General features: G+C 38.4%; 1 protein-coding gene across 2 annotated transcripts; it reads left to right on the forward strand.

Annotated features, from left to right (window-relative positions):
• Positions 1-2,945: 2,945 nt before the first annotated feature.
• On the forward strand, positions 2,946-12,557 carry wt1 (Wilms tumor 1). 2 transcript variants are annotated; one of them, XM_015373936.1, is made up of 9 exons: positions 2,946-3,631; positions 5,995-6,117; positions 7,988-8,087; positions 9,189-9,266; positions 9,816-9,924; positions 10,015-10,162; positions 10,266-10,355; positions 11,399-11,491; positions 11,632-12,557. In XM_015373936.1, the coding sequence occupies exons 1-9, from the start codon at positions 3,223-3,225 to the stop codon at positions 11,751-11,753; spliced, it is 1,272 nt and encodes a 423-aa protein (XP_015229422.1). In that variant the 5' UTR covers positions 2,946-3,222; the 3' UTR covers positions 11,754-12,557. The 2 variants fall into 2 exon arrangements, with proteins under 2 accessions (XP_015229422.1, XP_015229431.1); XM_015373945.1 differs by having other exon boundaries at positions 11,399-11,482.
• Positions 12,558-15,113: the final 2,556 nt, after the last annotated feature.

The raw sequence follows: 15,113 nt of genomic DNA on the forward strand, positions 1-15,113 counted from the left end.
ATCCACCCAGAAAGAAACATCCTCCACTATACCTTTAAGCAGATGCGCTTTACTAGCCCTACAATCTTAGCACTCTTTAACTGTAGGAAACCTGGGAGATTATGATGTTACAATAAAAACCACAAACTTAAATAATAGCATCAGATTTGTACTTCCATATGTTGAACCTTTTTAAAGAGGTGTCCTCTTCACTGGTCTTCAGCCATGAGGCTTTGCTCAGTGCTGATCATGTTGCATGTTCAGCATTGTTTTGCACAGTGACGTTAATTCAAGGTTCGTTAAAAGCTTTTTTAAAGCCTTATTAGTAGTTTAAACTGAGCAATCAAAAAGTTTTCCTACCTGCTTTATTATTGTCATGTCTATATCAAACACATTCATCCTAAGGTTATATTCGGCAGGTGAGTGTAGCATTGTATATTAAGGTTCCCCTTTAGTTTTTTTTACACTTTATTGCCTCAGTTTCCAAAGAAGCTTTTGTCACCTCAGAACATAATGCTTTTCACGTCCGAAAGTCCTTTTTTTTTTATTATTATGAAATATTGAATGTAAACATTTTTGAGGTTTTTTTTCTAACTTTTACAGCCGATTTGAGGAGAAGGAGGCACACATTTCACACAGTATTAATTGATTACTTTCACTTCTTCCAGAATAAATACATGTAAAAAAATAATTTTTCTCTTTTTCATATTTGATGGTTTAATTTTGAGCTCACAAGCTAAAAAATTTATCTTCAAATTGTGGCCCAGGGTACCTAAATATTGTTATATTATAACTAACTGTTACCTTTGCCAACCTTTCTTGTGTTATTTTGGAAGGATAAGGGGAACTGAACAGGTTCACACCATGCTGAAAACACTGATGCTCTGAACAACTTCAACATGGAAAGAAAAAAATTATATTGGCAAAATCTACTGATTGAGCTTTTGTAAACATAAAAAGTGTTTTTAAAAAAGTTAAGTAAATGGAGGTACATTACTTTCTAAAATCAGGGATAGCAGAAGCAGTTCAGCCTGTCCTCCATCCCTTGTAGGTTTCTGTCTGGGATGTTGTGCCTTTCTCCACTGCATGATAGAACGGGTTCATAAAGGGGAAAAAATATACACACGCAAATTCAGCACCATAATCACATTTCTTCTGAAAGAGAGAGGAAGCTGGGGTACCCACAGAGAACCCACACAGTTACCAGAAGAACATGAACTCTTTGAAAGGGGGATTCAAATGCAGGACCTCCTAGCGGCAAGACAACTGTGCTGACAACTGATCCACTGTGCAGGCCCAATAATAACTACAAGGGTCATATTGAATCAATTTATCTTGTGAAATAATACAAACTTTATTGTTCATATAAATGCTGAAGCCTTTTGTTTTTTATTAACTGAAAGCAACGGTAAGAAATAAACATAAATAAACATCCATCCATCTTCTCCTGCTTAGTCCTGTCAGGGTAGTGGTGTGGCCGGTGCCTTTCTCCGAAGTTTATGGGCGAGGGAAAGGGTACACCCTGGACAGGTCGCCATTCTCTCGCAGGGCAACACAGAGACACACACTCACACCTAAGGACAATTTAGAGAGGTCAATTAACCTAACAGTCATGTTTAGGAAGCTGGAGTATCCGGAGACAACCCACGCATGCACGGGGAGAACATGCAAACTCAACAAAGAGCTCAACAAAGAGCCTGGGCCGGGAATCAAAACCAAAACCTTCGTACTGCAAGGTAACAGTGCTTAAACTGAGATAAACATAATCAAAATAAGGCAGAAAAGTAAACAAAAACAAAAAACACCTAGCACCCACAGATCATTAGATCACAAAGTCTTTAAAAAGTGCTGTGAAAAGTAATAAAACACAAACTTTTTTACTCATCTAAATAAAATTCCATTTAATTCATTTGTATAATGTATCTTCAAATAATTCAACCCTTAAAAATATTTCTCAAAGTGAGAATCTTCCATATTTTCTATCCAAATATGTTTGATACAATAAAGGTTACACGCCTTTTTGCTGGTTAAATAAAAGTTTATAACACTTTTTTTTTTTTTGCTTGTCAGCTTTCAGGGAAAAGACAAAGGAGGAACCCTTGTGCTAATTTGAGAAATACCCCAATGTTAAAGGATCCACAGCAGCTGGCTACTTTTTACCGGCCAATTGAAACTCTTGCATTCTTGCGTATTTAAAGTAAAGTTAGAGTTAAAGCTGGAACCTCTGTGTCTGACACACACCCACACTGAACTCCCCCTCTACTCCACTAATAAATAATTATCCTTTTGTGTGATGTGGCTCTGCTCCAAGGCCATGCTCTTTATGTGAGATGCTTTTAGCAAACGAGTCCAAAAGGAGGGGGAAAAAATCAAACAAAACACTTTAACTTTTAGAGTTCATGTTACGCTTTTACTGTATTCTGCTGTTTTTCCAACCCTGTTGTTCATCCTTTCTTTATATATATATTTTTTTCTATTTGTTCTTTTAGTTGAATTTAGAGCATATTTAAAAAGAGAGAAGAATTTCAGCATAACAATGCTCTGTTAGGAATGATGCTCTCAAATCAAAGTAGCCGGACAACAAAGCATAGTTTTCTCGGTGAACTTATACACACATTTTTATCTATGTGTTTGTGGGTTTACAGTTCATTTCAATGAATTTGATACAACTTTAAACATTTAGGCACTAAATATCCTGTTAACTCACTGCTTCACTCAAACCTTCAACACTTCAGTTTGACAAGAGTGGAGAGCAACACACAGTCAAACAAACATGACATTAGTCAGAATCTACTTAGACATGCAGCCTGTAGCTGCTGGAGCAAAGCAGAGAGTCATCCTCTTTTAAGGCTCTTGCTCCTCCCCCCTGTTCCAAGTTTTGCAGTATTTCAGTCTTCAGGAGAATAAGGAAAGCCATAATGAAGACAGAGCCTGCAGACACTGTGAACCTTATAGACTCTCACTTATTTCTGCAGGTACCGGAAAAGCTTCAGCTATATCCTCCAGGCTTTTAGAAGCCGCTTATTTTCATGTTTTACTCCATCATAAGTAGCAGAAAAATGGCTTTGGAAATATATGATGAGAATTTTATTTAATTCTGAAGAAATGTTGGATCCAAACTTTTTGTTTTTTCATTAATATTTTTTGATAATCTCAGGAACTCCCTGAGTCTTTTTCTTTGTATCCTTGTTTTTTTGGAGCAGCATCTATTCTTCTTTTGACTGTCTAAAACTGTCTTTAGAAATGCTGACTGAACTGAACTGTGGAGGTGTGTCAGTGGGTTCAGAGGTCTGCGATCTGACCCTCTTACCACCGGCACCCCCTGTGCCATCCTTACCAGGAGCTGGAACGCTACCTGTTGGTGGCGGCCAATGGACCCAGCTGCTGGACCTTCATCCTGGCTCTCCCTACAGCTCCATGAACTCACAGCACTCCCTCATAAAGCAGGAGCCCAGCTGGGGGTCTGCCGACCTAACCGAGGACCCACACTGTGGTCTCGGGGCCTTTACCGTGCATTTCTCCGGCCAGTTCACAGGTTCGGGCCCCTGTCGGGTGGGTGCCTTTGGGGAGACAGCCTCAAGTCAAAGAATGTTTTCTGGTGGGGCTTACCTGCCTGGCTGTGTGGAGAGTCCGCCTCCAACCAGGAACCAGGGTAAGGAACCTGTCTTACCCGTGCCTTTAACAGAATCAGGCAGAGACAAGATTAGAGATTTCCTTCCACTTTCATGGCTATCACTTTTGGGAAGAAACATCTTCAAGAGAGAATTATTACTCCAATATTAACAATGAAGCAAGTCCTTCTGTGCTGACTAAAAGTTAACATCCTCTCAATAAACAACTAAACAGACATGCTTTTCACTAATGTACAAGCTGGGTTTGAACCAGTGGTGTCAAAAGTACACACATTTCTTACTTAAGTAGAAGTATAGATATTGCAGTTTAAAAACACTCTGGTAAAAGTTGAAGTATCAACTTGACCTCTTAACTCAAGTAAAAGTGAAAAAGTATGTGCTCCAAAAACTACTTAAATTATACTATATAATACTTAAAGTATAAAAGTATAAAGTAACCTTTAAATAAACAGCCAGATGCCACTATTTGAATTGAAAGCTAATTTTTCAGCTATTTCGAAAAATTCTTTGAGATAGGGCCAAGAATGAGGGAGGTCTTGTTGGCATAACGCTGGTCTGTGAACCCTGTGCTGTGTGGATGCGTGTTTGATGTGCCGCTTAAGACAAAGCTTTGCAGTTTCAAAACTCACGTCGGCTATCACTGTTTATTGTTGTGTGTGAATAACAGGACTACAACATATAAATCAGCCGTACCTCGGACAAAATCTTTGGATTTAATGTTGTTCATAACACCCGTACTTTTGTAAATGAATCTGCCAAATAACCACAATTTGTTTCCCACGAGAGGTATATCTAAATGTTTTTATTTCATTAATATAACAACAAGTAGCTCCATTGGTTATATTTTAATGCGTTTTCCTCGTTGATATGCAGTTGTACAGAGCGAGACGCGCTCCCGCGACTGGGGATGCATATCTCGGCAGGCAAGCACTTTTTGGCATACATAACACCGGACCGCGGTTCGCTAATCCGTGACCTCTGCATAAAACCAAAGCCAAGAGTAACGAGTAACATTTGTTTTAAAAATGTAAGGAATAGAAAGTACAGATACTTGTTTGAAAATGTAATGAGTAGAAGTCAGAAGTAGGAGGAAAAATAAGCAATGGAGTAAAGTATAGATACCTAAAAAGTGTACTTAAGTACAGTAACGAAGTATTTGTACTTCGTTACTTGACACCTCTGGTTTGAACACATAAAAGGTTGCTCAAAGGTTTTAGAATAGCTTAAACTTATGATAACGGTGTAAAACCATTTCACTGTTTTTATTTAGATAAAAAAAAATAGCAAAACCAAAAAAATTTTAAAGAAATGTAAAGTACTTTCCTACCCCAAATATTGATATGTATTAATATTTATAAGTTTTGCGTTTTAAAGTGAAATGTAAAATTAAACTCTGGCAGAGAGCTCAGAAAAAAATGCCTTGACCAGAGTCAAAGTCAAAGAATACAGATCTTGCACCTCTTCTGACAAATATTGTCAAAACAAGTTTCCACACACACACACACACACACACACCCCAAAAAAATACATACAACATGTTTAACTCCCACTCAGCCTTGGTGACATTTTGAAATTTCACAGTGTTAAATATAGCACTGCAGCATAGAACCCATATCATTCTTGTTGCTTTAACATTAACTTTACAGCCGTTTAATTGTTTAAGGCCGACTCTGCTGATGTGTCTGGAACTACAGCTTTGTTTTTGCTCAGTTGAAAAAGCAGTTTCTGATGAAGCAACAAAACAGAAAACAGACGTTTTTTTTTTTTTTTTTTTGTAATGCTAAAAATAACTTAATAATGAGTCATTTTTCTAAGAAACTATTTAACTTCCAGCTTAGGCCTGACTCAGGATATTCCTTACTTTAGGTGTGTGTGTCATACAGAGATTTCATCGACTTTTACATTAAGATAAATATGCATCCAGTTGAAGTTGACATGTGATGCTACAAGAATGCTTTGAATTAACATCACAACTGCTGCTGTTTGAGATTATGACCAAAAGTTCATGAGCTGATTGATATTGTTGATTTCTCGTCTACAGACCTTATCCAACAGTAGCTCATTCTCAGACTGTCTCTTGTGTTTTGGCAAAATTTCTTTTTCCACCTGCCATAAATTTTGCAACCACAAGCCAGAGATAGATGAGGGAAAAAGGGAATATGCTTCTGAGGAAAGAGGATTTAGTCTTATTTGATGGATGCCTCTCTGCAGTAATCTTGCCAGGAACTAAGACATACTACCAACAGGAAAGAGATAACTGACCAAACGCTGGTTTCTTCACAAGCTTCAAAACGTCACTACCGTTTGTTTGGTGGTCATTTTTAATGGGTCCAGCAGAAATTTTTTTTTCCTCATCCCCGTCTCTTCATGTTTCTCTCCTCAGGTTATGGCACTGTCGGTTTAGACAGCAACCCCAGTTATGGTCACACACCCTCCCACTATACTCCTCAGCTCTCCAGCCTGTCCTTCAAGCACGAAGACACGCTGTCACCGACGAACAGCATAGGTAAGTGTCTGTGCTTCAACATATCTTCACCAGACCGGAAAAACTATGACGTCTCATCAAGGTTATATAAGAAGTAACCCATCATTTCTCATATCACAAACACTATCGCTAATATCTACTTTCATTCAAGTGTCTCCGTTTCAGGCACACAGGCCTTAATGACTTTGAAAAGTCATAACTTAAAGGGAATAACCTTCTGAGACTCTGTTGGAATGCTAGTAACTGTCATGGGAACAGTATACTGTATGAACCTAAAAAGCATCACAGTTTCTCATTCAACTCAGTGAAAAATAGCAAGCAACTTAAATTAACCGTTATTGTTTAGCAAAAATATTTCAAAAGTCCATGCCAGTATAATAACATCTGGTTTTGGTTGGATCTTAAAGTGCTTTATGATCCACAAATAAGTCATTGCATATTCATCAACTTAAAGTACTAACTCACTTACTTCTCTGACCAGAAGTACCCCAATAAACACATTTTCTAACATAAATAACGCTCTTGTCATGCTTTCTTTTTGTTCCTATTGGAAAATGATTAAAACTGTGACTTAACTTTTAAAACTACAAAGAGAAAGAAACTGCAGACTATGGTAAACTGCCTTTCATCCAAACCCCAAACTCTTCACCTCTCCTACCACCTGGAATTTATTCAGGCTTTGTTTAAATTAGAGAAATGAAATGCTACATTAGGAAGCTGACACATAATCAGTTGTCACCGTTTCCTTGTCGTAACTATGTGTGACAACTTGTCTGTAGCTATACAGATTTTATTATCTGTTCATTTGTCATCCTGATTTCCAAATATAAAAAGCAGCAGAATGACTACTCTGACAACCAGATGTTTTAATGTTAAAATTTGTTATGCAATACAACACCTGTTCTTTGCCAAGAAAACCAAACTAAAGTTAGTTTAGTTTTCTTTTTTTCTTTGTAAAACAAAATGCTTCTTTGAGTGTTATTGATAAACCAGACATTATCATAGTTATAACCAAAAAGTATTTTATTTGTAATCATACTTGACGTCTCCCACTTTATTTGGGACCGGGTTGCGGGGCAGCAGTCTCAGCAGAGACCTCCCTCTCCAGCTCTGCTGGGGGAAGCTTGAGACGCTCCTAGGCCAGCCGAGAGACATAGTCCCTCCATTGTGTCCTGGGCCTCCTACCTGTGGGAGGCATCAGAAAAACATGTCCGAGCCACCTCAGCTTAGTGGAGGAGAAGCGTCTCCACTCTGAGCATCTCCCAAAGGACCAACCTCCTCACCCTATCTCTAAGGGAGCGCCCACCAACCCTGCAGAGAAATCTAACTTCAGCCGCTTGTATCTCAGATCTCGTTCTTTCCATCATGATTCAGATTTCATGACCATAGGTGAGGGTAGGAACGTAGACAGACCAGTGAATCTAGAGACTTGCCTTTTCGCTCAGCTCTCTCTTTAACAAGACAGACCAGTCCAGTGTGTCCATTATAGCAGCAGCTTCACCAATCGGTCAGTTAATTTCAAATTTAATTTAAATGAAGAATATTTTGATAAAAGACATTTTTTACAATCAGACCTAAATATATGATATATTAGAAGATTTCAACTCAGACCCGACATGAAAGAACACTTTATGGAGTAAAATACCTATACTGTCCACAAACTATTGTGTTTATATGATACATTTATACTGGGTGCATGGGAACACATATATGGCCTTTTCCAATAGATCCCACAACAAAATCTATGCCTTTAATGGTTAGATAGTCCTCAGAGCTCAGAAAAGGAAGGTAAATGGGTAAAAATGGTGGGCAGGGAACTCTGATTGTTTTATATGAAGGACATGCATTGCTGGCTCATTTTAAATGATCTTTTTACATTTTGTATGTTCAGTTGAGCAGCAGTATCCTGCACCAAATCCCATGTTTGGTTGTCACAGTCCGTCAGAATCTTGCCCAAGCAACCAAGCCCTACTGCTAAGAAACTACAACAGGTACAATCATTCACTCTGTTCTCAATCTCACTCTCTGCCTTCAATCACTCTCTGAATGCAATTTCCACTCACAACAAAGTTTTTAGCCTCCTTGCTCATCTTTTAACGTCACATTCTTTCCTTTGACACAGCTTGCTGATTCTTGGTATTTTTTGGAAGTGTGAACTCTTTCTGATCCCATAAGGAGCTCTGCAAAGGGCTTCTGCTTCGTCAGTATCATGAATCCTCATTTGTTCTGAGGTTAAGTGCTACCAACTGGTGCTCAGTAGGCCAAAACAAACACAGGGTGATCTACTGCTGATGTGTCTGAATTCACCCTGAGGGAAGAAAGTACAAGAGACAAGTTCAGTGAGAGTGAGAGTTGCACAAGGGGAGGGTGGCAGTAGGAAGTCTGTTCATTTCAGACACTACATGTGTCTTCAGCTTGTGTTCATTTTGATGTAAAGCATCTCTAGCAGTAAATTAGGAGGACATTCTTTAGATTCCAACTGGAGATGTTGTTGGAGAAAAGGAACATGTGAAACCCAAATATTGGGACAGAAGCAGATAAGCAGAAGGAAGAGTGTGCGGCTGCTAGAGCTCATGGCAGGAACTGGAAACCCTCAAGCAAGAGCACGCAAACGTGCACATGCATGCACATACTTCTACACTAAGCCAGTGCATGTCAGATATCAATGAGCCTTTCCATAGTTTAACATAGCTCAGTGGTGATTAGCGAGCCATCGCGATCCTTCCCTCAAGGACTTCTCAAGGAATGCCGTCCAGAAATCCCCCAAAACTGTTTTTCGCCACTAATGATGCTGAGGACGGAGTGATGTCATGCTCTGATCCAGGGTGTACTAGGCACGGAGGCATTAACTCCCACAGAGAGTGCAATCGCATCTTTAATAGTGTGCATGCCTATGTGTGCGTGTAGCAGTGGGTTCTGCCAAGGTAAAGATAGAAGCAATGCCTGTGCTTTATGAGAAAACTGAGATGTTTGTTGACCTGAGAGGATGTGCTAATAAGCAAATCATCAAAAAATCCTTTAAAAAAATACATCTGCATTTAATCATCTTTGCTTTATCTTTTGATAGAACTTTCTTTTAATGTTGTTCATAGTGATAATTTGTACCAAATGGCATCTCAGCTGGAATGCATGACATGGAACCAAATGAACACCCTGGCATCAATGAAGAGGTGAGCCTGTTCTTTTAACAGCTTTGGGGGAATATAAATAGAGTTTCACAATATTTATTAGTGTTTTACTTTCAGCATGGTGATTAGAGATTACCAATGAATCTTTTCCTTTATTATCAGTAATCCTTCAACATAACTATATTATCTATTTCTATGTATGCAGATGATATCATCATCATCATTTCTTTGCTCTGATGATATGCAACTAACAAGGTTCTTTCTCATGTGACAACAGAAGTTAGAAAACAGAAAACGATCTAGAATTTTTTAAGACTGTCTTTTGTTATTTTGTACTCTATGGTACAACAACAATAATAATAATAATAATAATAATAATAATAATAATAATAATAATAATAATAATAATAATAATAATAATAATAATAATAATAATAATAATAATAATAATAATAATAATAATAAACCTTGCTTCAGAGGCAGATTTTCTGGGTTTATATATATATATATATGTATATATATATTTCACGGCTTTGATTTACTCTAAAATCTCAGACCCTGCTCACTGATGAACATTTTATCTGCATTTAGCAACAGCCATGCACTCAGCTGTGAGAGCGAACCTGCGCCCCCAGCGCCACCCATGCTCGTCAGTGCCCAATACCACATTCATACACATGGTGTCTTCAAAGGACTTCAGGTCAGTCGGCTATCCGAAATATTTACACATTCAATACATGATTACATCAATTAACAAAGCTTTTCACTGTATTTTCCTTTTTTTTCTAAGGATGTCAGGCGGTTGCCCAGTATTGGTCCTTTAGCAGCCAAGTCCACAGAGGCATGTGAGAAGCGGCCTTTTGTGTGTGCTCATCCAGGCTGCAACAAGAGATACTTCAAGCTTTCTCATTTGCAGATGCATGGCCGAAAACATACAGGTAAGAGTTACAAACATTTTGAAATACGGGTTTTTAATTAATTTCTTAAAGCGATAGTGATGAAGCTGTGCTAACAGCAACTGTATTTGGGAATATTTTGCAGGGGAGAGGCCATACCGGTGTGATTTCACAGAATGTGGCCGCAGATTCTCTCGCTCAGACCAGTTAAAGAGACACCAACGCAGACACACAGGTATATTCATTTAATGTCTCCATACTGCATTCAGATAACCCTTTAGGCTTTAAAACGGAGGTCTTCAACAGGGGGTCTGCGCAGGTACTGCATGGGGGTCGCGAAAGTTTTCATTGATTACACTTTTTTTTATATTTCCCCCCTGCAATTTTTCCCACTGATTGAAATAACTTTAAATACACATTAACATGAATTCAACACACTGTAGTAAACAAATAAATGGAGGAAGAATTTTTTTCAGTCATGAATGCCCACAGGAGCTCTTTCAATCAGGGAACGCCTGTCCCATCAACAAGGAATAATCCAAGGGCGGAAATTACTTTTGTTACATTACTCCATCTGTAATAGAGTGACTATAGGACCAGTTTGATATAACACAATTTCATACAATATATATAACTGGGGGTTCCCCGCTCCATCTCGTTATCAGTTTGGGGGTCCTTGGCCTGGAAAACGTTGAAGACCCCTGCTTTAAAACTTTTGGATACACAAAGGTTTACTTATTGACAAAAGACACTGGACCGTCAGGTTTTATACCCACCTTTTGGTCTCTTTAGAGACAAAACTATCAAATCTACAGCAATGTGAGGCTTGGGCTTTTGATGTCAATAAATCCTACACTCTTTAAAGCATATTTTTTACTTACTCTAAGTTATCACCACTGTTGGATAAATGAAACTCTGTTGGTACTAGTCAATGAAAAACTGTTTACTAAAATTTCTTCAAGATTCCCATTGTAAATTTCTGGTATTACTATAACAACACATACAATACTTACAAAAAGTGAATACATTGTAAAGTTTTATTTTATTAAAATTAACATAGATATCTTTTGCCCCCCCCAAAATAAGAAAAAAAAGAAATATCTTCAAAGCCACAAAATGCAATGATATTGTCCTAATAACTTTTTTAAATAGTAACCCCTAATTTTGCTGATTGCATCATAACCAGCTTTATTACAGTAATTTCTCCTTATAGCTGTTCATACTTTGACTCCCTATCCTCCCTCTTGACATTTTCCGCCTCGACCGTCACGTCTGCAGGAGTGAAACCGTTTGAGTGTGAGACCTGTCAGAGAAAGTTCGCACGGTCAGACCACCTTAAGACGCACACTAGGACTCATACAGGTAAAACAAGTGCGTATACCTTTTATTTTCTTCCTCTCAAATTTTCTCAGTTCACTTCATTAATAAATCTAAGTTGTGAACTTAATTGGTGTTTTATTCTAAAGCCATATCTTCTCTATTTCTCCTTCGTTTTGTCCCCTTTTTGTCAGGTGAGAAGCCCTTTACTTGCCGCTGGCCCAACTGTCAGAAGAAGTTTGCCCGCTCTGATGAGCTGGTGCGCCACCACAGCATGCACCAGAGGAACCTGACCAAGCCACAACCCGCCATCTGAGCAGTGACAGACTGGGGTGTAATATAAAGAAGCTGACAGTATGTTGTTCCAGCTCGCGAAGAAACATGCCTGAAGCCTGGTCAGCAGTTTACGGTGACCTGGCAGACTTGGTGAAGCGATGAGCACAGCTGACGCCAGCAGCACTCAGATAGAAGATGCATCAAGGATATTCCTTGATGGTCATATTATATCAATAGGAGAGATTATCTGAGCCGAGACTTGTATTTTTGCTTTAAATGGCCGATGAGGAAAAAATTATACACTATTCTGTTTTCATATGCTTGCACTGTTTTTGTCAGACTTTGACAATGTTATGGACTCTCTTCCCCAGTTTTTGTCAACATGTTTATATGCCTTATTGTAGATTTTTCTCACCAAAGTGCTTTGTATATATTGTATGTGGTGTTTTTTCTGTTTTATTCTGTAGATCTGCTTTAGACCTTATCTATGTTTCATAAAACTGATTTCACATAAGTGCTCTGTGTGAGTGTGTGTGAATGACAGAGGAGCGAGTACTGTGAGGTTAAGAGGGGCCACCCTATGAGAGGTGGTGGTGTGAGATGGTGGTAAAAGCACGTGAAACGGCGGCCCTCTGTGACTCTGACATGGTGCAGGTCTGACCCTCTTAAATCTCAGACACACATCTCTGTAACCAGGACCATCTGCAGCCAAGTAAATATCATTAGAGAGCATACCTCTGTGTTTTCATGCTGACTGCCCCCTTCTATACAAGATGAGCAGCCCACTCAGTACAGATCTATTTTATTAATAAGAGTATGATTGAAAAGTCAGGTTTTTTAGTAATCCGGGTCAGTTAGGTAAACTTGTGCACATTGATGAAACACAAGGTCTTTATTTCTTTTCATTCTGATCAGTATGGTTTAGTGAAACCATCTTTAGCTTGAAATAAACAACATTACCATGATATACTACTAATATGTACTTATGTGCACATGCTCATCGTATTTATCCATAATTTATTTATTTTTTACATATCTGAGCCACATGGTGGCAGTGTCAGCCCACTCAGTCCAGCCCATGGGATTTGCCCCTTACTCTCTCAAAGACTTCATATTCTACACTTCTGCTCTGCTTATGATCTTATCTGTAATAACAATTAATACATTTTGGAGATATCAGTAGGAGTAACAGGAGGGTCCATTTAGATTGTGCTCATAACCAAACATATATGAAATGGATGGATGGATGGTTGTTACCTTGTGTGCAAGAGATAAGATGATTCACCCACTGGAGGTATGTTAATAAAACATGACTGATTGTGGGCAGAAGGAACGGCTGTCCAGCTGTCTGAGCAACATTTGTCATGTAACGAGAAAAACAATGTAAACACCCACATGCAAGCTGGGCACCTTTAGAGTGGTGGTTTAATATCTTCTATCCCTCATTGCATACATCTGCAATCGAGAGGCGTACCTTTGATTAAATAATAAAAAGCTGCTGAAAAACAAAATAGAATCAACAAAGGAGACTAAAATCTTGAACTTCCATTTCTTACCCAACAAAAATTGCAATCAGGTCTGGTAAACTAACATGCAAGACAAACAAAACTGTTTATGTCAGTCTAGAATAGGTTCCAAATGTGAGTCTAAATAGAGAATCACAATAAAACCAGTAATAGATTATGCCCAAAATAAAAGCTGCAAAATGTATGAAATTGCATAAGTCACCAAGATATCAGCTTGTTTGGTTGAAATTTTACTGTACAGGAGACTGCTTGGATGCACCCCCAAGTGCAGTGCATCTTGTCTCTGCATCCCAGTCATTTATTGGGGTGCAGAGAGCAGATGGCCACACTTAATTTAGCAATTAGCATGAAAAATCACAATCAATATGAATCAAAATGTTTGAGAAGCAGAATCCAGGTACATATTTTCCTATTATTGTTCAGCCTGTATAAAATGTCTGTCTGCAGGCATCAAAAGACTTAAGATAACCTAAAGCAGCTTCTTCACATCCTACATTTTTCATAGAATTTGTTGCGTAGATAAAAATGATGTTCCTGAATGATAGAACGTATATCAAGGATACAAAGGACATCAAAATCAAGAAACAAGACTTCTGCATAATGCCATTTGCTAAAGATAATACAAAGAAAAATAAGAAAAGGTATATTGTAAAATAAAAAAAAAAAAAACAAATCAGATGTTTATATATATATACAGACAATTATTACTTACATGCATTACTTACTTACTCTTCTGAAATATGGGGCAATTGGGAGTATTCGGCTGCCTGTGGAACAGGTATAGCTTTTCTTAATTAACAGGGCAATTGTATCTTCCAGAGAAAAGTTGAATCATCTAACTAAAAATAAATGTTCATGTTATTTCTCCTCCCACAGATGTCTAACTATCTAAATACAGAATTTGCTTCATTACACTGTATTTCTCTCTACGTTTTTGCAATGGTCTCAAATTCTCAATCTCCACTTTCAGTTCTTTTTTTGTGATCAGAAGTAAACTATTAGCAGCTTCTGTTCTTCCTGCTTCAGGGTCACAGTCTGTTCATTTTAGTCGTCTTTTAGGCTGTTTTCAAATCCACATAATAGCTGTTAGGCTCTATCTCCCCCCCTCCACCACCCGTTTCTTAATCCCGTGCACTTTGATTAGGAAAGGCTTTTCTTTGTTCTGGCACCACAGGGGCGTTGTGAATCATGGGAAAGATCACAGGGATGGCCAAGCAAAACATTTTTTCTCACTCCAGTTCACTCTTGACCGGAGACTATAGATGAGAGCCGGATGCTTTAAAAATCCTCAGTGATTACCGTTATCTGTATCAAGCGCTTCTGGAGAGATGCTGACCTTGAACCCTGTGCTGACCTACTTGATTCACTGCATTCCTTATGAATGGAGGGATTTCTGAGCAACACTGCCAGACACTAACCACCAACACAGAAAATATGGCTGACGATTGAATCTCATCCTCATGCTAGCTCCAATCTGAATGCATGAACACACCCAAACTTGCATGCAAACACGCCACCAGCTGCCCCCTCAGCTGTACTGCTGGCTGTTTGCCTTTAAGGGGTGTCAGCGTGGGTAATCTTAGGTGACGTACACCTGGTAACACACGATCTAAGACATCTGTAGGACAGCAGGCCTGCTAGCTTTACAGACTTCTCAACCAAAGCCTCTCTAAGCTTTTCTTTTCAATGCCTGTGCATCCAGGACTTGCATTTTACAAATATAACCAAGGAAACAGGCATTAATCTATTTGAAATTGAATTTATCTATTTGATAAATTCAAATTCAAACCTCTTTTTTATATTATTTTAACCCATCATATCAAGGGCATACCATTTTTTTTATTAATAGATCAATTTAAGCCCCATGTGCATCA

Source organism: Cyprinodon variegatus, unplaced genomic scaffold (assembly GCF_000732505.1).
Source record: "Cyprinodon variegatus isolate N-32 unplaced genomic scaffold, C_variegatus-1.0 Scaffold5, whole genome shotgun sequence".
Classification (NCBI taxonomy): domain Eukaryota; kingdom Metazoa; phylum Chordata; class Actinopteri; order Cyprinodontiformes; family Cyprinodontidae; genus Cyprinodon; species Cyprinodon variegatus.

Coding starts and splice junctions, on each gene's coding strand:
- wt1 (XM_015373936.1), top strand. CDS start 3,223: ATGCTGACTGAACTGAACTGTGGAGGTGTGTCAGTGGGTTCAGAGGTC. Junction 10,163..10,265: donor GCATGGCCGAAAACATACAG/GTAAGAGTTACA, acceptor AATATTTTGCAG/GGGAGAGGCCATACCGGTGT. Junction 11,492..11,631: donor GACTCATACAGGTAAAACAA/GTGCGTATACCT, acceptor CCTTTTTGTCAG/GTGAGAAGCCCTTTACTTGC.